The 22,317-nt window shown below is 41.9% G+C and overlaps 1 protein-coding gene across 16 annotated transcripts in view; it reads left to right on the top strand.

The window, feature by feature from the left end:
• The window catches only part of FGGY (FGGY carbohydrate kinase domain containing), a 273,209-nt gene that overhangs the window by 211,698 nt on the left and 39,194 nt on the right, over positions 1-22,317 (top strand). For all 16 annotated transcript variants that reach the window (XM_072343867.1, XM_072343865.1, XM_072343863.1 and 13 more), the window contains 2 exons: positions 18,323-18,430; positions 20,937-20,998. In XM_072343867.1, the coding sequence (XP_072199968.1) occupies positions 18,323-18,430; positions 20,937-20,998 (170 nt within the window). The remainder of the gene's footprint in view (positions 1-18,322; positions 18,431-20,936; positions 20,999-22,317) is intronic.

Raw genomic sequence — 22,317 nt, forward strand, 5'->3', positions numbered from 1 at the left:
CAGCTGGCTGGAACTTATTCCTTTAGTGTAACTCACCCTGGAGGAGGACATGTGTATGGTTATTTATTCATTTTTAATACGTGTATATTAGTAAGTTCTAACGTAGTTCTAAACTCAGTTCACAATTGCAGTTTGTTTGGTTTTTTTCCCCAAACTAAATCAAAGCAGATCAGTGTAAGGGCTTTAGAAGCACTTTTTCTGTGCATTCTCCAAGGCGTTGTGAGATGTGGCCCTGTTAACTGTGCCAATGTAACAGAAGTGGCGTGATAACGTCCACATTGCTGTTAATTATTGTTCTGTTCTGTCATTAAAGCTAACCTGAAGTCTGCATATGCTGTGCACCATAGGCAAGGTGGAACCTTTCAAGACTCTTAATCATTTGTATGCAAACTCAGGAATAGATGCTTGTGCAGTGTTTGGTTTATTTAAATGTAACTACTCAGTGTTTTATAATCATTTCCTTAACTACCTTCCTTCACTTATCTGATCAGAGGTATAGCAATCTTTAGCAGGCAGACAATAAGCAAATTCTAAACTTGTCTGTATTTAATCTATGGAAAGATTTTGGCTTACTGTTATTTTATCTATTACCTATGTACACTGCATGAAATGAATGCAGAGCACACAGTGCAGTTATATTTGTGTTTTAATGAGACCTATATGCAGCTGCATTTGGCTGGAATTAGCTGTTCCTTTTTTTAATTAGGGCTATAAAATGAAAGTATATTATACTTGTGTTTTGATAGAAATATATATTTTCTCTCTCCGTATGCACTGAGGGACCCTCAGGGCTATAGAGATTAATCATCGAGTTTAATTTAATGCAGTGGGAGAGAGACCTGTGTGGTCAGGCGGGCATTAAAAAGTGCCTTTGATCTGCCTCAGGTGCACTGAGCCCCAGTGAGCCAGCAACAATAATACCTTTGTGAGATGATCAGAGACGAGAGAGGGAGAAAATGGCCTGTGTGGAAACTCAAGGCCGTCCTTTGTTGTGGTTCTGGCAACCGAAAGAACCAACTGTCAGGAGAACTTCAGCAAACAGAAAGCAGGGTGAAAGTACGGCTGGATTTTTTTCAAGGGATTGTAACAGGAAACTGTTCAAAATCATCTGCTATGCCGCTCTCCCCTCCCTTCCTCCTCTTGGTGGGGGTAGGAGTGCTGCTGCTGTGTCTGTTGGTACAGTATTTCCACTCTCAGACTGAATCTTCCATGAGTCACAGAGCAGGTATTGCCTGAACATGGCATTTACTTTAAATTTTTAAGAGAAACTACTCCACGACCCAATTTTTATTACCTCAAGGACTCTAGAGATCTTGAACAAAAGACTTTGCTAGTTATGCCTTTGATATTTTAGAGAGTACAAATGCGGGACCTAATTTTACTCATGGCTGTAATAGTTTGTGGTGAAACTATCATTTTTAGGAGAAGATCCACTTCTAGGAATTAACCAGTGACAGTTTTGGATGATCAGGCATATGCAAAGCTCTGTGTTTCTGTTGAGATAATTAACTAGCTTGTGAAAGAGGCAAAAAGCACAGTGTAATTAGGTTACTGATCCGTGGCCGGGTCCTTGCAGGTAGCTGCTGAGAGTTACTGCCACCTGGGGGCTCATCCATTATCCATGGTTGGGGGGTGAATGGGAGGTGATGGTCTTTTGAACATTTTTGGAGAGTTATTCATTTTCTGTGATATTCTGCTGCCTCCTTTACCCGAGCAGAAGTCATCAGTGCAGTTTGCTTTTGAAATGGCAAATAAGCTGTCCTTTTACTTTTGATGGTCGGTCCTTTAGTGTAGGACTGGGATTCATTTGCTGTGGCTTTGATCTCTGAGCAGTGTAGGTATTCCTTTCAAGTGATGGGATGCGGTGGCTGGCTGTTCTGCGTGGGATGCTGCTTTGTAGAAAGGGTCTCTAAGCTCCAGCACCCACACTTAGTTTTGGGACTTAAAGGAAGCTTTGCTTGTGCTGCCACGGCTACAACACAAAGTGTTCTGTACCAGAAAACTCCTAGTATTCCTTGCGTTAATAACCTAGCAGTATAGCTGCTTCTTTTTGATAGATTAATGTTGCAGTTTCCTATCCCTGGTAAGGGATAGTACCTTCTCACAGACACTAAATTCACCTTTTTTCCCCCTCAAAATGTATTGTGAGTTCGTAAGCAGTTTGAGGCTACAGGTAGCAGGACAGTTGTTCCATTTTGGAAATGCCATCCTTGCCCTTACACCTTTTTGGATTCATAGCTGAAGGAAGCAGCTGGAGCATTAACTAGTGGGAGCATTGTCTGGGCTGATTTCAGCTTACTGAGAGGGGGGCACCTGAATTTGCTGCCATTTTGATACGTGACAGTTTTGTCCCTTTCTACTGAGGGTCTCTGTTTTGGGGTGTTGGTTATCTTCATTTGGTGATATGGTCATTCTTCTGTCGTTCCATTTTCTTTATCAGCCCTCTGTATGCAAAACTTACTTTTTGTGATTGGCAGGGAATCTTTTTGGTTTGGGTGGAGTCTCTCCCTTTACATCTTCTTGTTACTCCTCTATCTCTATCATTGGGAACTGTCACCTTCTGTGACAAGCCATTTTTCCCCTGGTGGTAATGTATGTGTAGCTTGAAGTTTAGAATTCAATCCTTCCCTAAAATTTGGGAGGCACAATTAGTTTATTTTCTGTCTTAGATTCACTGCATGAACTAAGAGATGTAGTTTGAGCAGCAATGTGAAGGGCGAAATGGGCACTTTGTTTTGCTGTTCCAGTGTTTACTATGGATTATTTTAGGAAGAATATCCCATATTCTGTTTTACCAAGCCTGACTAGTCTTTGCCTGTTGTTGTTTTTTTTCTAAAGGAACTTCAGCCCAATTTGCTTCTTCTAAATTTGTTCATTTGATTCTCGTGATGACTGGTAAACACAATAGAGCTTCATTGCTCCACAGTATCCACCCAAGCTGCCAGCTTTGTTCACACAAATAGAGTGCAAAGCACGTTTCCACCCCCAAAGCATGCACAGTACGTGTCCTTTACAGTACATCCTGGAGTGGAGGCTGCAGAGACATGCTGGCTCGAAGTGTTCTCATAGCCTGATCTCTGTAATCTCGGTGGGAGCCAGACCAGCAAGTGGATTCCGTATATTTTGGCTCTGATACCAGAGTCTCCTCTTCAGAACTTGCCACGTTGTTAAAGCAGCAGACCTTAGAGTAATTACTACAGAAGGACTCTTCAGCTGCTTGAAATCATCTGTGATGAAGGGAAACCTTGCAGAGACAAAACAACCTGGTGCTTGCTTTCCCAGCTATATTTAATCTCATCGGATGGCACTGAGCAAAGTGTTTCTGGAGCAGAGAGCTGTGTGCAGCGCTTCAGCCTCGCGCCCTGCTGCACGGCTGCACATGCGGCCCTGCTGTGAAACGTGCAGTCTCCGTGGGGACAGGGCCAGAAGCCCTCAGCGAGGAGCCTGGGTGCCAGCTGGCTGTGACCCAGGTTCAGCAAAGGCAGCAACTTGTCCTTCTGCTGACCAGGGGAAAGGGGCTGGCTTTGGGAGGGTGAGATGAGAGAGGAGGAGAGCGGGAGGAGGAAACAAAACCCACAAAAGCAACACTTCTGAATCTCTAGGTTGCCTCAGAAGTTTTTGAAATGACCTGTGCCTGCTTTTGAAATTGATAAGTGCTTGGCCTCCTGCTTCTTTAATATTCTCCTCCTCTGTAAGGCCAGTTCTACACATATGAATCACAGAGCTGGTGTCTTTCAAATGGGAGAAATAAATTAGTGTCATGGGAACCTCTCCCTTGCTCTGTCCTCGTTCAGTGCAGTTCTGCTAGCGTATATATTGAGTCTGGCAGCAGTCACGGCGCTGACGTCCCAGCTAATGAAGACATTTTACATTCAGGGAGGGCTGCATGAGATGAAAACCACATTTTCTTCACGACTGTTGATACAGGTTGCCCATCCTTGCTCTACACAGATTGTGCCTTCTGAGGAAAAGGTCACAGGGCCTGCTTAGATACTTTTCAGCCTATGGCCCTGGAAGGGTTACGTAGCCATAAAAATGCCACCGCCCTCTGTTTGTCCCTCAAAGAAGTCCTCCACACCCTTTTAAAATGAGGCTGCCTCATTCCATGTTCTAGCATCCTTGATTTGCAAAAGAAACAAACAAAGCTATAATATCCCCTGCACTGGCATTAATTTGACGTTGTATGCTTTGTTTGCTTTGTTTTGTTTATAAAAGGCGAGAAGTAAAATATTTCTGCTAGCAGGGCATATAAAAGATTGTTGCTTTTCTGACCTCCTTATTATATTAATAAAAGCTAGGAAGAATTCAGTAGTGGTGGGACATCATGTTCAGGCAGCCTCCAAAACCCAAAGCACTTACTTGCAGAACTAGTAAACCACAAAGCTTCAGATCTTAAAATGTAAATAGGAAGTTGGAGAGTTTACTTTAGAGCCAGCAGTGGTGAGTCTGTATAATGTTTATTTCTGCTTGCCTCCCAGCCTTTTCTGAAGCTTGGCAGAGATGAAAGGGTTTCTCAGAAAATTAGTTATTAAAAGTTTTTGTTATGAGCAATATTTCTTTGTTCCTGACCTGGCATAATTCAAAGCCCAGGTATGCTTTGGTGACTGGGGGAATTGGACATTCCTATTCAGTGTATGCCCGTCACAGAAACCCAAGTGTTGCATCGCATCACTTTGTGGGTAATCAAGCTGTTCGTGGGGATGCAGCTGGAATTGGAACAGTCACTAGGTTGTGTACGCCCTAGATAATGCTTAGCAACATTTCCAGGAAGCTGTAGCCTAGTCTCCTTTCCTTTTGTGAACAAATCATGTGAGTTCAAAGGCTCAAAGAATAGATGGGGATAGAGCAAATGCTTTGAAAAATATTCTGCTTGGAGACTCTATGAGGACTGATATTCTACAGGCGTCTCACTGACATCAGTGAAAACGTTTGCTTTGAAAATTCCAGCAGATGCAGTGGTTTCCGTACTGCAGCTGGCTGCGAACCACCCCGTGTGACATGCAGCCTTACATTAAGGTATCTGATTTATAATACTAAGCATTTCTGCAGTGCCTTCTCTTTGGTGGTCTCGGGGTCCTTTGCAACACTGATTGGAGTAGGAGTGTGGGAACTAGTATTTCTTTTTTTTTTTTTTTAGATGGAAAAGACTGCAGACACTCAGTAGTTTAGCATGTTTTTCATTGTTAATCTTTACTTTCACAAACTGCACCTATGCAGTGCTTTGGGGCTGTATATCCGAGTGAGACATTCTACTAAGGATGTTTAAGCATGCAAGATTTTTCCCTGTTCTAAAATGGCAGCATTTATATGCTGCAGATGACACTGTTGTACCGTATGATAAATGCATGAACCAAATATGTTTTCTTCTTTCTCTTGATTTTCTATTCTATGACGCAAGCACAATGGATGTGAAGGCTTATGTTGGACTTCCTCCAGATCTGTCCCCTAATAGGGCCCATCTCCTGTTTGTCACTGCTTGACTTGTGTTTTGCCTTAGAAAGCATGAGCAAGCGGCTGCACTTCTTACCTACCTATACTGACACTAGTAAGGTTTGTCTAGTCTGCCTGCCAGAAATACTGTCACCTGATTTGTACTCTACTGTGGGATTAATGTTACCTGTTAGTAGCCCTGGCAGCCAGCACTTTGTATCTTTAATTCTTAACTGTAGCTCTTTTGTATTTCAATAGGGCTTGGGGAGTTTTGTTCCTCTCTTAGAAGGGGGAGATTAGATTCTACAGCAAGAAAACTTTATAAAACAACTGAATTCTGTTCTATTCTATTATTGTTTATGTTCACAACAGCTTATCAGCAGCTGTGGCCCTCCTTTGTAACAGAAGATTTTCCTGTTTTCAGTATTGTTTTGATATGACAGGTATGGCATCTGATCAGTGCTACAAACTGACCAACTCAGATTTCCCCCTACAGCCCAAGAAGAAAATGTTAGCCTGAAGCTCGTAGTCTTGATCAAACCCTAGTGTCATACTGACATTCCTAGGGCAGATAGGGGACTCCTTCAGATCTCAGGCATATTTCTGTATAATGGACAGTCTATTTTTGTTTGGTGCCGTGAATTTATCAAGCAGCCTGTTCTCTTGGTGTGTCTAGATCTCATGGTGAACCAAAAGGACAAGTGATGTCCTTCTCAGATGCCAGTCTTTTTCTCAGAAGTTAGCTGGACTGTGAAGGAATGGCTAAGGTTCAAATGAAAGATTACGAGGGATGTCCTCATTCATCTTCTGGGATGTCTCTGGGCCTTGAAATGATTAAATACAATTTTCAAGGGAGTGTACAGTGCTTGCGTGAAAAACAACTTCATTGTTTTGTGTTAGTTTTGAAAGTTTGGATATAGCAGTATTTGTGGCGAGTATTATGGGATTTGGGGTCAAAATCCCAAATGGCGGTTCATGTTGCTGGTGTGCCATGTGGTTATGCCTGGTTGCATCTGTTCTGCAGTTTACCTTCCTTCAGTGTCTGAGATGGGGCAAGGTTTGTTAACAAGGAAGTAAATCTCTTTTCATACAATCATTCTGGACACAAATGAGGAGAAACGTTAGCTGCTGCTTTTTTCCCAGTGTCGGCTGGGAATCACAGTTTATGCTGAGTTCATTGTTTATAACTGTGGGTGAAGGCCTGAGTTTCTCTCCCAGTGTTTATTCTGACCTTGGGAGTTTGTCTCAGTAAGTAGGGGCTGAATAAACACCAAGTAAGGTTCTCAGGATTTACCCACTTAGCTATTCAAATAAAAGCATGTTTAAAATAGCGTGTGATGGCATATCCCATATAACGTAAATCTACTTCCATTAACTCGTGATAAAAGAAGATTAGTTTTACATGTAAGTTCGATACTGTAGTCAGTAGTGGCCTGCACTAATTGAGGAGGTACACCTAAAGAATAGTGAAAAAGAGTAAAGAAACTTCCTTCTAAAATGTACTGCATTATGCAATAAGTAAGATCTTAAGGTGCATGGGAAGGGCATCCAAAATAGATAAATAAACCAGACCTCATTTGAAAAGTTTTTCCTTGATATTTTGCACTCGTTGCAGTGAGAAGTGCAGATTTTGTACAGTAATTCAACCCTGTAAATAATAAGGAATGTTAGATCCTCATTAAGAGAACTTGAGCTACCTTCCCACCTTTCCCTTCAATTTCTGTTACATCAGCTACTGAGCTTTGAGTTCTTCAGGGTTGTCGCCATCCAACAGAATGGGTTGGCCAAGATGGGCTGTCAGGATTTCATCTACTTACCATGTATGTTCGAAATGACAGTGAAAATACTCTTCAAGAAAAAGAACAAGGGTCAGTGGGATCCTTATGGACAGTGTAATCCTGTGCTGGCCCGACATATTGTTGGTCTAGTCACAGTGACAAGGAACGGGCCCACTTCAGAATACACTGAGACAACCTCAGGGATATTGAAGTGTTATTTGAGGACAGAATTGTTATTCTGGCATGTGAGGTGAGCAGTCACAGTATTTGTATCATAGCTGTTCTCTGTGCGCATTTCCTAACCTTTCAGGTTGGGGCAAGGTCTTGCTGGTGTCATAAGATGAGGTAGTGCTGCAAATCAAATCTCTGGCATATTTGTTTAGGAACCAGAACTGAAGCTGAGAGACTGCGAGCTACAGGGATAGTGCTGAGACATTAAAAGAAAAAACAACAACACAAAAACAAAACTCCCATGTTGTTTTCTGAGACTTGTATTGATCTCTAAGTCAGCATTATAATAAATGTATTTTCTAATGAGAGATTTCTAGTGTTCATGCAAGATGTGCTTTGTCAGCAATTTCAGCCTCCTCTAAAGATTTGGTATCTCATGCTGCTTGGAAGTGGGAACAGAAATACTAGGAAGATATTCTGGGGAAGGATTATTGAATGGTCGCCCCATGTCTATGATCTTCTCTAAGCCATCTGCTATTGGCACTGCTAACAGGTTACTGAGCGACATGCATCTTTTGGTTAGACTTTTTTTACTTTTGTTGTTACAACACTGAGAGGAGTTGGTTTCTGTTGTGGTAAACTTTCAGGGATTTAATTTAGCATAGCAGCAAATTCAGTCTTACAAAGTGAATATTTAAAACGTCCTGCAGTTATTTGCCTGCGCAGGGAGATTTATAATCGTCACATCAACTGGCATTTTGTGACAGTGAGAATCAATCATTGGAAGAGAAGTAAAAATAAATGAGTGGCATAAATTGTTCCAGCTCATTTGAAGCCTTATATCCCCAGTGAACTGTTGTTGTGAGTGGCATAGAAGTAACTGCTGTGACTCATGGAGCAGCATAGCTGTAGAAAAGCGTTGAATAGCATTTCAGCAGAGGATACAAGCAGAAGCTATAGTGTAACCAGACAACCTTTCGGTCCATTTATCAAAACACTTGTGATTCCCATTTCAAGAAAGGCGGCGCAGTAAATATGAGCAAAAAAAGGTTAATCAGTATATCTATGTCCAGACATTTGAAAAGTAAAACTAATATAAATCAGTGTGGTGCTGTTATTCAGTGCTTAGCAAAAAACTTCCTCAATCCATGAGGAATGTGGGCTTTTTTTCCCCCTCTTTTGGACATTGAAAATAGTTTAATAGAGTACAACTTTTTTTTTTGCCAATTTATGTAGGAAACCTTGGCCTTCAAGAGTGAAAAGACAAAAATAATTTACTTTTGTGCACCTACTGTTTGCTTTCCCATGCAAAGACACAAGAGATGCCTAATATTAATGGACTCTAAGAAGCAGAATTACAATGTCAGTATTGAAGCCTGGTACGGTCAAAATGTATCTAGTTTATAGGATTTGTTTCAAAGCTGAGCGTTTGGTTAGGGTCCCTGATAAGGCATTTTTAGTTCTTGCATCTCTGATTTAGGTGGATGGAAATGGCGAAAAGTGAGTATGCCTGAAGTGGCTACTCATGAATTCATTCTTCTCTGAATTTTTCCAGAGTTGAAACTCCCTCAAGTTGTCCCAGGCTTAGCTCCAAGTTTACTTCCTGACATAAGCTGGGAGGTTAACCTCACACATAAGAAATAAGATTTTACAGGGGTGCAGATTTTCTTTTGAGGACAACAGTGTTGTTTTTGCGTGTCTCAGGCGATTCAACCCAGAGACAGTTCTACATTTGGATACTCTGCTCAGATTTCCCTCTGTTCCCATTCACTTCTTCTTGAGGCATATCTCATCTATGACTCTGAATGACCTGTTAACCTGGAATCTCTCTCTCCTGGCCTCTCCTGGTACTGACACAGTAGCCATTTGATCAGCTTGTCCCAGCCCCTTTCTAGGGGCAATTCTCAAGTTTTGGCACTAATGCCTCAACCAGCATAACCAACCAGTGTTCCTTATAGTAGTTCTTAGTATAAGTAAAACATCATTCTTCTATAAAGAAAACAGCTCCTTCTTAGCCCTCCAACACCATTTTAGTTTGTGATATCTTTTTAGAAGATCATCTGTGGAATCATGGCTTCCCCAGTCCATTGGTTTCAGGAATCCTTCTCTACATTTTCAGTCTCTTGCCTGCTGCTCAATTCCAAGGATAGGTCTTAGTGTCCTTATTTGCTGTCCACGGGGTTCAGTTCTACATGAACAGCATTTGATCTGACTTCCAAGATGGTAGTGCAACCAAACTCCAAACCGCCACCATCTTCCATTATACATGAGGTCAGTGAGCCCAATTCATAAATAGACAGATAGATAGATAGGTAGATAGATAGATGTATATTACTTGGAGTTTGTAGTCTCGTGGGTTCATTACTTGCATGAATGCAGGTGAGTCTACTGCTCACAGTGGGTCAGTAGAGTCATCTCTGAGCCATCAGGAGATGGCTGCCAAAAGAGAGCTGCCAACTCTGCAGATCTCATAGAAGGCAGAGAAGTTTGTATTTATTCATGGACAACAACTTTTCTTTCCTCTCTCACTGAATTGCTCATCTCACAGAGTGTCTGTATGTAAGTAGTGTGATATAGATACCATTAAGCCGTGCCCATCTTCCAGCCTGTGCTTTGAAGTAGCCAAGTACCAAACACTCATGTCTTGTTATGGCTCCAGTCTTTTGCAAACTGGCAAATTACAGCGTAAGTTGACATGAGACTTGAATGCATTGTTCAGATGTAGTCCTCTCACCTTCTGTGGTCGGTGCACTCCTGGGTAAGTAAAAGATGAGGTGACAGAGAGATGCACTGCACCTCCTAACAGTCCCTTGTGTGTTTTTCCATGGTGTACCCCCCCCTTTTAAATAGTGGGTTGTGGATCACAATTAGTTTGTGATATTTCTTTTCCTGCTCATAATGCCTTTATTATGGCATGGGGAGAAGAATGTGGTTGTAGGCTGTCTCTGTTTTTATCATAAAGTATGTGGAAGGACACTCTCCTTACACACAGCTAGGGAAATATTTGCTTGAATGGGAAAGAGCTGCAAGGACGTGGCTGTCGGCCTTGTGAAAGCTCAGTGCTTAAGTGCTGTGCATTGTGTGGATTTCCATATCATTTATGAACTGGAGCACCCACTCTGTTTTTGTTCCTTCTTTGTGAGGAAGAAAACAGCAGGGAAGGTTAAATTTGGTTCACTGCATTTAGGGCTGCATTAAACTTCCTTACAGTTGGATTGCCCAGCTCTGACCAGGTAGGCAACACAGAGTGAAAATAAAGCACTCACCCTATTTGATTTAGGAGGTAGGTGCCAGTCTTGCATTGTTTTCCACTCAAGAAAAATGGTAGACTTTTATAATAGGAAAAATATTACTCTGATTAAAAGAGGTCTCAGTTGTTCAGTGTTCCTAATTAACATTGTACTATTCTCTGAAGGCTGGTACCATTGCAAGCTTGTTCTCTAAGTCTGATATCTAAAAATAAAGGGAAACAGTTTTAAAATCAACATATAGACAAAGCGATTGCCAAGTTGGTAATCAAGTAATCAAGTGTATAGGCATGTGAAGAAATTAACTGTGTAATCTATAGGGTGTATTTGCACACTGTCAGCGACTTTGCAGTAGCACTCCTGGCCCTGGTTTCCTGTGGAATGTGCAAGGTCCCTGGGATTTGTCACATGATACGCCACAGAAAGATGATGAGTAGAGGTGGTTTTTACCAGGCAACTGGCCTCCTATTTTTGCTTTTAATCATTTATTCCTGTGGCTGCACCCAAGACGTATGGGTACCATACTCACTGTTGGCTGCACTCATACTCCTTACAAACAAAGCTGCATGAGCTGTCTTTGTGTTCTTATTCCCTAATTTATTTATTTGTTTTAAATACGGAACACCAGCATGCGGGAGCAAACAAACTCCCTTTTCCTTTGCTAACTCTGCACTGTCTCCCTTACCAGGAGATGTCTCTCACCTTTGTGGACATATGCTAGCTTTCCTAATTCTAGACGCTTAAAATCTAAGGCCACCATACCCTCCTAAGGGTGAGTGCCTGAGTCCATTCTTCGATGCCTAAAGAGAAGTCTTCATGTTTAGTGTTCCAGAAATCAATGGGAAATGTGCGTCTATGGCATTTTGAATATCAGATGACTTATGTGTCTAAATAGAAGTGCTAGCCCAGGTTCAAGCAGTGTATGTCAGCATAATTCTGAGGAAGCTGGTGGTTAGCATGCGGGTTTGAACAAGTTAAGACTGTGGTTCCCAAGGCCAGGAGCAGCACTCCAACTTTATCTTTGTGCCTGTAAATATGAAGTTGAGTAAATAATATTATTGTGATTCAAAATATTCTTTCATTAAAAATCAGAAGAAAAAATTCAAATACCTTTCCTCATTTAGCCTCGAATAAAAATCTCACGGTGAAAATGTTAATAATTTCAGTGCAAGTTTTCTCTAATTAATTCTTGAAAGGCATACAGCCAGACTGAGCAATGTATACTCCCATTGTATAAGTCACCTGGAGCATTTTCAGAGATGAGGTATTGTCCTGGGCATGTGTGGGTTTTTTTTCAGTGGGCATTAATCTCATACCTTGTTTGCTGTGCAGGTTGTAGAGCAGTCAGTGCTCCATGGAAAATTCAGAAAGCCATCTGTTTCTGATCGTTTGTACTGAAGGGTCCTAGTGTGGATGCGATTGGTTTGGTTTTGTCACACAAGTTTGTGTTGCCACCAAGTGAAGAAAGGTGTTTGTGTGTTTCTATATTGTCATGCATGGCCTGTGTGGATCCTGTGTTGCTCTTGCTAAGCTGTTGCAAGCTGGACTGGCTTTCAGCTTTCCTACTGCAGGTCACACACTGAATCATATCTGCCTTTCTTGTCTGTCTCTTTCAACCTTGGCTGGCTCTACAGCCAGAGATCTTTTCTTGTAGTGTCTTTTACAGGAAGAAAATGCCACTTGACGCCTTTGATTGTGTGGTGTGTTTGTTTTCTTATTTAACCTCCACAGATGTACCTATTCAATTTTGTTTTGCTTTCATTCATTCTCAGTTGCTAAGGTTTCTCTTCTTCCAGGTTTCTTTGGTAAACCCACAAGGCAGCCTTTGCAGGACATGATGGTGTCCATGCTCAGCAAGGCATTTATGAAAGTGATTTCATCAGGAAATCAGAATTCTTAAATTGCCTGTAAATAAATTCCCAAAGTCATTTGTGGTTGGATGTGTTGAGGCAGAATCCCAAAGTCCGTCTTCTGTCTCTATGTGGTCTTTACTCAATAACTTCCATGCTTTCAGTGGGATAAAGTTAGCTCTGTGCAAAAATTGTTGTGGCCTTGTCCTGATATCACTGGAGAGCAACTCTATCCCTGCGGATGGCCCATGGAATGCCAGCCTGTCACAGGGAGAAGAGCTATGTCACTTGCCACCACAAGCTATGCAGCTACATTGCAAACCCGTGATGGTCAGAGGATGCAAGTTTGAAATATAATCAAATAAATAACTGGTGGCATATGACCTTTAGGGGATGGAATATTTATCAATTTTAACTTTCTCTGTGTTCTGATGTTTGTGTGCATGTTCCAAGATCTTATTTGCTGAAATGTTGGGCTAAAGCTTGAATGTTGATGTGTGTTTACTATATAATTAGTGCTTGTTATATATACATTTAATAAGTTGACTGTACTCATCATAACCTTGACCAGGAGAATTGCCCTCAGAGTTCTGGGAAAGCTAAGACTGAAACCTGTTTAGTGCTTGAGAAGTGGTGCCAAGAGGGCAGCCATGGAGTAGGCCTCAGTACTGTGAAGAAACCAGCTGTGCACCCCAACTCTACTCCATAATATACATCATACATCCAGGAGCTATCAGTGTGACCTGAATTTGAACCAGAAACCCAGAAATGAAACATTCTTGGGTTTCCCTTTGAATTCTCTCCTTTTTTTTTTTTTTTTAATTAATCTCATTCTTTGTTAGAAAGTTGTGGCCAAGTAGCTATTTAAGACCCATCTGTCAGCAGAAGCAAAATGATACGGTTTTCTTAATACAGGATTTAATGCATCAATGTAAAACCCTTACACTGAATGAATATCAGTATTCTTAATCTACAGTAAGACAGAAAGTTTGGAAGTTAAAAGTCAGTAAGGAATTTAATGAAAGCATTTGACCTGTCAATGATCAAAGTCCAGACCTGCAAAGAGCATTCATTAGTTGGTGACTGATCCAGTGCTACTCCTTGTTTCTTACCCTACTCTCCTTTAATGTCTTAGATTTCTTTTTCATACCTGCCTTAGCATAACGAAAGCAGCTGTTGTTCTGAGTATCTGGCTATGGGAACTGATAAGTGATTTTGAAACAACTTCTCTGAACTAGCTTCTCATTAGTAAGCTCTTACTCTAAATAATTAGTGACAGTAGAATGAAAGCTTAATTTGGCTTTTGTAGGTCAAGAATAGTTTGATTTTCTTTTTTGTCTCTGCATGCCGTACTGCAAGTTAATAGAGAATCTGATGGCTGAAATCACAGGCATGATATTAAGAAAAAAGAAAAGAAAATGAAAGACATGTATATATTGCAGTATACCCTGTTAATAGCCGGGTTCTCCAACAGCATTATTAGGAATTTTTGTAGGCATATAACAGCAACAGCAGGTGTCATCTAAGGAAGAAAATTGTGTTGGGATTCACACTTCCATACAACTGCTGTCTCCTGCTTTATTTTATCTTGTTCTAATTACTGTAACATTTACACAGAGCTGATGAGGAAACACAAGCATGTGCCCAATGGTTATGGCTAGTGTAGCAAAACAAAGCTAAGGCAAATAAGTCTTGCTTTTTGTCTTGTTAATCTCATGTAACAGCCACAAGCCTTGGTGGTTCTTTTGTGAAGCCCTGTGTTCTGTTCCAGTATCTGTCCCAAATGACATTTGGGGAAGTTAAACTTAGTTTGGATTAAATGTGGTAGTTTTCATTACTTACATGAGCTGTAAGTTAACCTTTAGGCAGTAGGCAGTGGTTTTTTAACCTATCTTTGTCAATAGAAGTTTTTCTGCCTTTTTTTTGTTTTCAGGAGAGGCAAGTATCATCATCATAGTATCATAGTACTGTGCGAGTTGGAAGGGACCTTAGAGATCATCGAGTCCAACTCCCGGGATTCGAGCCCTCTGTGTAGCAGAGCGGCACTTCTACCCCCCCCTAAGTGGGGGAGGGATAAACCAAACATGCTGCTACTCTTGTACTAATGCCGTTTGAACAGGTTCCTTTGTACTTTAGCTTAGTTCCATACAGCATTATCTCTTTTAAGGACATATTTCATTCCTGTGAGCTGCCAGATGTGCTGGTGATACATTCTCAGATCTCAGATAGGTTGACGTTGATTTTCCTAGCACATACCCATGTAGAAATCTGGTCTGTAACTCATCCAAATGATCTATTCATAACAAAAAGTGCCTTCTGGCAGTTGCACTGCAGCTGAATACTATTAAACCGAATTCATCATTTGTTTCTGATTGCTCTATATGTTTACATATCTTACATATTAGTATGATCTTTTATAGAGCACACACTGAGGTTAAGTCTTCCCAGACAGAACCTCTTCCTCCTTATTTGCCCTTTCAGATGTTGAACTTCTCTTTTTGCATTAAAATGAGTGGAAACCTTGGAACTTTTTAATGCTCTTCTCAACTGAAATGAAGGACTAAGAAGTAGCAATGCACACAGTTAGTGGGCATGGTGACGATGGGTAGGCAGTTGGACTTGATGATCTTAATGGTGCTTTCCAACCTTTATGATCCTGTACTGGGGAGATGTGGAAAGGTGACATCTTCCTGCATGAAAGAATTCTTCTCCATCCAATGCCATATGAACCATGAGGTAGAGTTATGGAGTATAATCCTGTAAGTAAACACCATCGTAGATGGGGAAATAGACTGTGGGAATAGGATCAAATGCTTCGCATCTCCTGTCTTCAAATGCCTGCTGCAGTAATTGTTGTGCAGAGAGCATTCTGACACCCAGCAGGGGGCAAGTGACTTGACTCTCTCTGTGTTTCAGTTTCTCTGTATGTAAAAAATAATAAACACTCGCATGCCGCACAATAAGAGTGTGCTGCAGGATGGATTTAAGTTAAATAGAAGGAAGAAAACATGAAGCTTCTTTTGAACGTGTATTTTAACTTACAAAGAAGGATGTCATCTCTTATTTGCTTTAAAAATAAAAATCAATTGACCATGAATCTAAAACAGATGCTGTTTTCTACTAAAAAGATTAAGGATTTTCTTAAGCTCATTAAAGGAATAAAATGACACCACACTGATCCATGTGTATCGTCACAAGAATGTCTGAAGGCAATAGAAAACTCCGAAAAGGTCCCACAAATGGTGGAGTAGGGACATAAGAAAGATATAGATATCTATCTTTATAATGTATTTAAACTATGTTGTCCTTTACTATGTTTATAACTTGTCATGTATTCATAAAGCATCTTTATGCCTCAGATATCCTTAGGACATTTGGTCTCTTCCCACTATGCATCAGTGTGCTCCCAACAAGCAGACCCCTTCTGCCCTGAAGGTCCCCTCCCACCTGCAGTGAGATGTGCTGCGCCAGTGGCTGTGTAAGGGGGATCATAGAATGGCTTGGGTTGGAAGGGACCCAAAGGATCACCGTGTTCCAACCCCCTGCCACAGGAACGAGACAAGATACTGGGGTTCTCAGCGTGCTCCCATTGCCAGTTTGGAGCAGATAGCATTTGGCAGTTTTAATCTGTGTTCTCAGTATGGTTGGCGATGTGGAATTGGTTTAAAGATGAGTTTATTTTAGGTTTCTAAGATTTAGAAACATTTAACCAGTACTTTTTGTTGCACTTTGTTTTGTTAGTGAAACTGTACGAGAAGGCTTGCCCCATAGAGGTGTTGAAAACCCAAGGCTGCATTAATTTGTAGTTTTAAGAGAAAACAAAACAAAACCAAATGTCTTTGCGATGTTTTTGACGTAGCTTTGTCCACTTGGAGTCATAAATGCCTTTTTAAATTCAGTGCAGCTATTCTTGCTCTTTAATGGGTTTAGTCAGCCAAAACGTTACGCAGACATACAGACACATGTGCAGGCATACCTCTAGTGAAAGTAAGTCCGTGTCCTACAGCTGATAGGGGGGTTGAGCAGAATGCACTTCTTTCTTAGATGCGTTCCAAAGAGAAATCAGGATAGCTTGAAACTGTCATGACGTATTTGCAGCAACCAGTCTTTGTTGCTTTGTTTTTCTACTTCATGACGAGAATCAGCTGTAATGTCAGACGATGGCTGAAGCAGGCTGTTGTTTGTGCAGACCCCTCCCTGCTGCTGGTGTATTTACTAAACATGTGAGATACACCAATGCCAGTAAACGGCATCGTACAGCATATTCCCCATTTCCCAGCAAAAACGGCCTTTAAAGTTTGGCCTTTTTAAATATAATGTGCATCGAGTTGAACAGAAACAGAGCTGAATTCTTGTTTACTGTTCCTTGGAGCTATTTGGATGCAAAATCCTGGTGTTATTGAAATCAACAGCAATCCACAAGCATCCTTTAATGGGTGCAGAGTTCTTCTAACGAAGAACAAGTTCTAAATACAAAAAAGCATCACCCCATTGACTGAGAGCTGTCTTGATTTTTGTCTCTGTTGCAAACACGCAGACTCAACACTGTTAGGGAATCCTTGTTTCCTCCTCTTGAGGCATTTCCTACCTTCTAGAGAGCAGCAGCTGCAGATTTAATCCTTCCATTAACACAGCTTAGTGGGCACTGCATCCATGCACTGTCTGATGTCTTAGGACTGTACTACCTATTTTCCTAATGAATTTATGGCTGCGTGTACCTTGAATGTCTCAACCTGTTGGTTCTGGAAGAGGTGACATGAATCACTCTTCAAATGGGAGGACAAGTCATCTACCTGTGGGGATGGATGAGCTGTCTTCTTCAGTCCCTGCTGCAGGATTTCTCATGTTCGAACAGCACAGAATGCTCAGCTGTGACAGTTAATGCTGGTTTGTAGCACGTCCTGTGTTCTGTGCCTTGCTTGCTAGGCTAGGTGTCGTACCTCTTTAGCCTTTCTTTCTGGACTCTAAAGGAAGTATAGAAAGTCTACCTAGTCTATTGATAGCTTTAGTAAGAGGAAGAGAAGTGCCCTCCACCCTTATGAACTGATAATTGGCATCTTTTGAAGCAGAGAAAGGAAATGAAACAGTGTCTCCCACATCCTGAGTGATCTAGCCACTGAAGTGCTGTGTGGGGACAGGGCATCACTGTAGATGCAGATGGTCTATCAGTTTGTTAAAGAGAGCACGACCTTGATGTAAGGGTTCACAGAGGGAAGGAGAGTTTTCTGTAGTGCTAAGCCTAAATAAGACACAGAACCTGAAGCTGACCTAGGCAGGGGTTTCCTGTTGGCTTCAGACAAGCAACTCCCTGCCATCCAGGCCAGGTTTCACACAAGGAACCACCTTACTAGGAACTGTCAGCTGGATTTCCCTTTGATTCTCAGCTATGAAAACACACAGGATGAGTGCTCTGTAAGCACTGCTCCCTGGTCAGGTTAGCTGTGCTTTCTGCTGACAGACAAGCACGGAATGTTTTATCCAAATGCTCGTTTTAACTGGGTGTTTTTCTGGAGGAGCAAAGCGCTTTCCTTCTCCATGTGAAATACAGTTTCTATGCCTGAAAGTTCATTCTTTGGTGTGGCCAGGCCCAGCTGCTGTGTAAATGGGTGTGAGTGGGAGAAATAGGAGTTAGGCCGTCAGTAGCTGCAGCTGTATCATGTCATCTGGAAATGATGCAAATGGGGAACATATTTCTTCACATTCTCCTTAGAGTGAATCTCCACCTACACATTTTTACTGATGTTGGTAACTTCGGTTGAGAAGCACAAATCAGCACTGGATTCTGATAGATGCCAAACATTAGCTGTGAAGCACAGCTCACTGAGGCTATTTCTTACTTTTCCAGGTCAGCGAAACACCCATTTTTGTTCCTGGTGTTTGGGGGCCTTATTTCTCTGCCATGGTTCCTGGACTGTGGCTGAATGAAGGAGGTCAAAGTGCTACAGGAAAACTGGTAAGTGTGCGGAAGCACAGAGCTCAAGATGGGAGCTGACTGCAGTCATCTGGGACAGCTTCATGGCCAGTTCAGCCAGAGCTGTTCCCTAAGCATCCCTGCAAGATCTTAGGAGAAAGCAGTAAACAATTAGCTGCTTGTTATGGCCTTACAGGCTGTTCATTGCCATTCTGATAGGAGGTTCTATGTGGGGGTAGCAGCACTAAGGGCATGTAGTCCTTTTTTGATAACTGCTGTGGTTATTTTTATAATTCTACAGGCAAGTAGGCTTTCATACTTTGTGTTAGCAAGAGGATGAGGTAGTCTTTGAGATGAAGAAATGCACACACAAGGTCAAGAAGACCTCAGTGCATGCTTCCGTGTTTCTTTGTGTGTCTCTCTGCTCAATCAGTATGACCTGCCTTTAGTGGCAAGGTGCCAAATTCCTACTGAGGAGCCGCAGGAAACAGGGCCTGCTCCTGCAAGGACAAGCTGTGAGCTCCAAACATACAGGTGTGTTTGGCCTTCCATAAATTGCAGCCGTAATTGCTGTCTTACTCAGACTCAACACCACCCATGTTTTCCAAATCCTCATGATCGATGCACGTGTCCTGGAAGGAGCAGAGTTGAGCATCACCGCATTTATGCATTCCATATGAGACAGTCACTGTACAAGGAACAGAAATAATCCCGGATCAGGAAGCCCAGGTACACCCTAAATGGTGAGCTGTGACTTGATGTTCCCTCGTGTGTGCAGTCCTTGGCCACGTGAATCCTTGGTTCCTGTCTGTACAGCGTCACACCTTCAGAGGGACAGTCAGCATCTTCCCCGACTGCACCTCCTGTTCCCATCCCATCTCCTGCCTGCACTGAGCCTCCTGCCTAAATCGCTCTTGCAGCAGGTGGGATGTGTGTGTTACATTTTTCAGGTCAAGTCGAGGCTGGAACCAAAGTGTCCCATTTTACAGGTAACAGCTACAACCAGAAGTAAGGTTTAATTATCACTCATAACAACACCTCTTCAAAGGGAAAACGGTAAATCTTGTGCATACTTCATAAAAAACACTCTTGAGAGAAGTCTCTGTGTGCTTAATGCAAAGTGGGTGGGGACATTTAACCAAGCCCTGGAGAGGATACAGCAAATTAAATGGTTTTTGTTGGCTGCCTCGTGGGGCTTCATCTGAAAGATGATTTTAAATATCCTTTTCACGTACTGCTGGATTCCATTCCAGTACCAGAGAACAAGGTGTTCCTCGGTCGTCTAAGAAAATGCTGCAAAACCCATGTGCTTGTTAGGGACACTTAGCAAAAGTCAACTGGAAGTAAATGAAGGTATATTACAAAAGCTCTCTTAGTAGGAAGTGCTCAGAAGATGTAGTGTGATTCTGTTGAGGTTGCATATACAGGAAGAAATGGTTTCTGTGTAAACTGGCGTGGAAGACAGATTACATTCATTATTTTGGTTTTAAAGCTGTAGTCATTGTACTCAGGCATTTAAATGTCTAACTTCATTCTAACAGTAACACTTCTTTTTTAAGCTTTTTCACAGCAGTTATGTATATATGATATTTATCTATAGATGTATTTCTGGATTTATGAGTTGTTCCTATGTTCTACAGCAATTATTTAATACCACAATTAGGCCAGAGCTTTGTTCTGATGCATGTTTGAGTTTTGTCTTTGATGTAAATCTCAGAAAGAACAGGCACGTGGTATTTTTATTCCCGTGCTCTGATGTATATGCTTCATTGTAAAAGTTTCTCTACCCTGGTGACGGTCTAAACTCAGACTGTGAAAAATACAATGCAGAATGTGTTTTGCTGCCAATACATACGGCCAAATATGGTCTGCTCTTGCGTAGCTCTAGTTTTGCCTCCTTACTTTTTACTCTCACTTCAAAAGGCCACAAAACACTGATACTACCTGATACTTCACTCTGTGAGTCATGGTAGTCACTGTGATGTGAAAGGACTGGGTGATCTATAAATACAGCACAAACAGAACCTGTATTGAGCTTTTTTGTTTTTAAGCAATAATTGGTTGTCGGGGGAAACATTTTGTTTCCTGCAATGAACATATGGAGCACTTATCCAGATGACAGCACACCTTGTGTTTTATTATAATGCTATGAGATAGAAAGACGTAGGGATTTGGGCCAAGATGGTGCTTCTGGTGGAGTTCCAATGTAAGCATGCAAACAATTGAGTGAGAGAGATCAGAGGACGTAACTCTCAAGTACTGCTGGGCAGGAAAAACTTCCATCCTTTCAGTGTTGCTCTTCTGATGGAGGCACCGCATGCTTCCCATATTGCCTTGCTTGGTGCGTTGCTTTTTGTTACCATTTGAAAGGAAAATATGGAATGTTGGTGGGAGTTTTGCCATTGGCTTCACTTGGACTGGGACTTCACACCTCATGAGTAGTTTAGAAGCTTTCTTGTCTTTAAAGTTATGAAACTGCATTGCCTCTTTCCAGGACCAAATTTCAAAGATACTATCATTCAAAAAATGTTGCTTTCCTCTTTTTCAGATAGAGCACGTGGTCCGAGGCCATGTTGCCTTCCCGGAACTACAATCCAAAGCTGCAGGCAGGTCTCTGTTCTTATTTCTTTATCACGTGCCTGCCTTATCAACTGATATATTGTATCCCCAGCACTGAGATACTGCTCTGCTGTTTACATATTCTGGAACATGGGAATCAACAGAACAACAGTGGGTTGGAAGTGTTCACGAAGGCTTTTCAGGGATTGTTCAGAGAGGAAAGCTTTAATCTCCTCTCAGATATCTTGAGGGTACCTAGATGGTACTAGCCTAGAAGGCTTGTCAACCTTGCCTGTACCCAGCACAGTGTATTTCTTGATGCCGTGGCATCAGCCCTGTTCAGCTAAGCTGTGTGCGTTAAGCTAGTGATGTCTGAATTTGTAGGTGACCTATTGAGCTCCAGGGGTGAAATACAGCTTAACTAGGAATACATTATTCCTGTGCCCCCATATAAAGCATAAGATAAAGAATTAGTTACATCTCTGATGACTTCTTCTGTGTGTTCTTGGAGTGAGTATGCAGCAGCTTGCTTGTCTATACTTAGTGCAATAATGTGCTGACCAGAACTAACCTCACAGAGCTAAAGGTTTGGGTTATGATCTGGATAGGACACTAGATAAAGAATATTGGGAACAGAACTGCGCATATACAGTGGATATGGTGTCATGAAAATAATGGTGTCAAAACTCTGTTTCTCTTACTTGCTGCCTACATCTGCCTTCCCAAGCCTGCCTTTCTTTCCTCTCCATCTAGCAATGCTGCTCATAAGTAGGTTCAGCAGTGTCAACTGCCTGCTGAGCAGCTGCTCTCAGAAGCTTCGCTGCTCAGATTCTTGCTCCTTTGCACCCACAAGGAGTGAGGCACTGCATGCTGCCCCTACCACTGCTCCAGCTGATTTGTGGTAACTTGTTAGGGCCTGTGTGGCTTCAATGGGCTTGCCAGAAACCAGCTCCTGCTAAACACTTGTGCAGCCATCCCAGCCTTATTCCCATGTTCTCTTTTCCCTCCTCTTACTGGAAGTGAGAAGGGCTGAGTTGCATGAGGGCTGTCTGAACAGCTGCAAGTATAGCATTTGGTTTAACCAACGGACACGCTGTGTGAACAACGCGCTCCTTTCTTCATACAGTTCAGTGAGTTGCAGAAATCACTGCAGAGAAATCACATTTGGTGTTCAGTCTCTTTATTGTGTGGGTCTGACATCTAGCCATCATGATATGGTAAAATCCACTGTGTAGTCTAGAGTGGGATATCAAAGAAGTAACACCGTTCATGCTTTTAAGTCTAAATACTCCCAGTATCACAGTTCCAAATCTCCTGGTGGAAGAAGCAGGTTTGCCGTCAAGGATTACGTGCTCATTGGTGCTTTGCGA

The sequence above is a fragment of the Excalfactoria chinensis genome, chromosome 8 (genome assembly GCF_039878825.1).
Source record: "Excalfactoria chinensis isolate bCotChi1 chromosome 8, bCotChi1.hap2, whole genome shotgun sequence".
NCBI lineage: Eukaryota > Metazoa > Chordata > Aves > Galliformes > Phasianidae > Excalfactoria > Excalfactoria chinensis.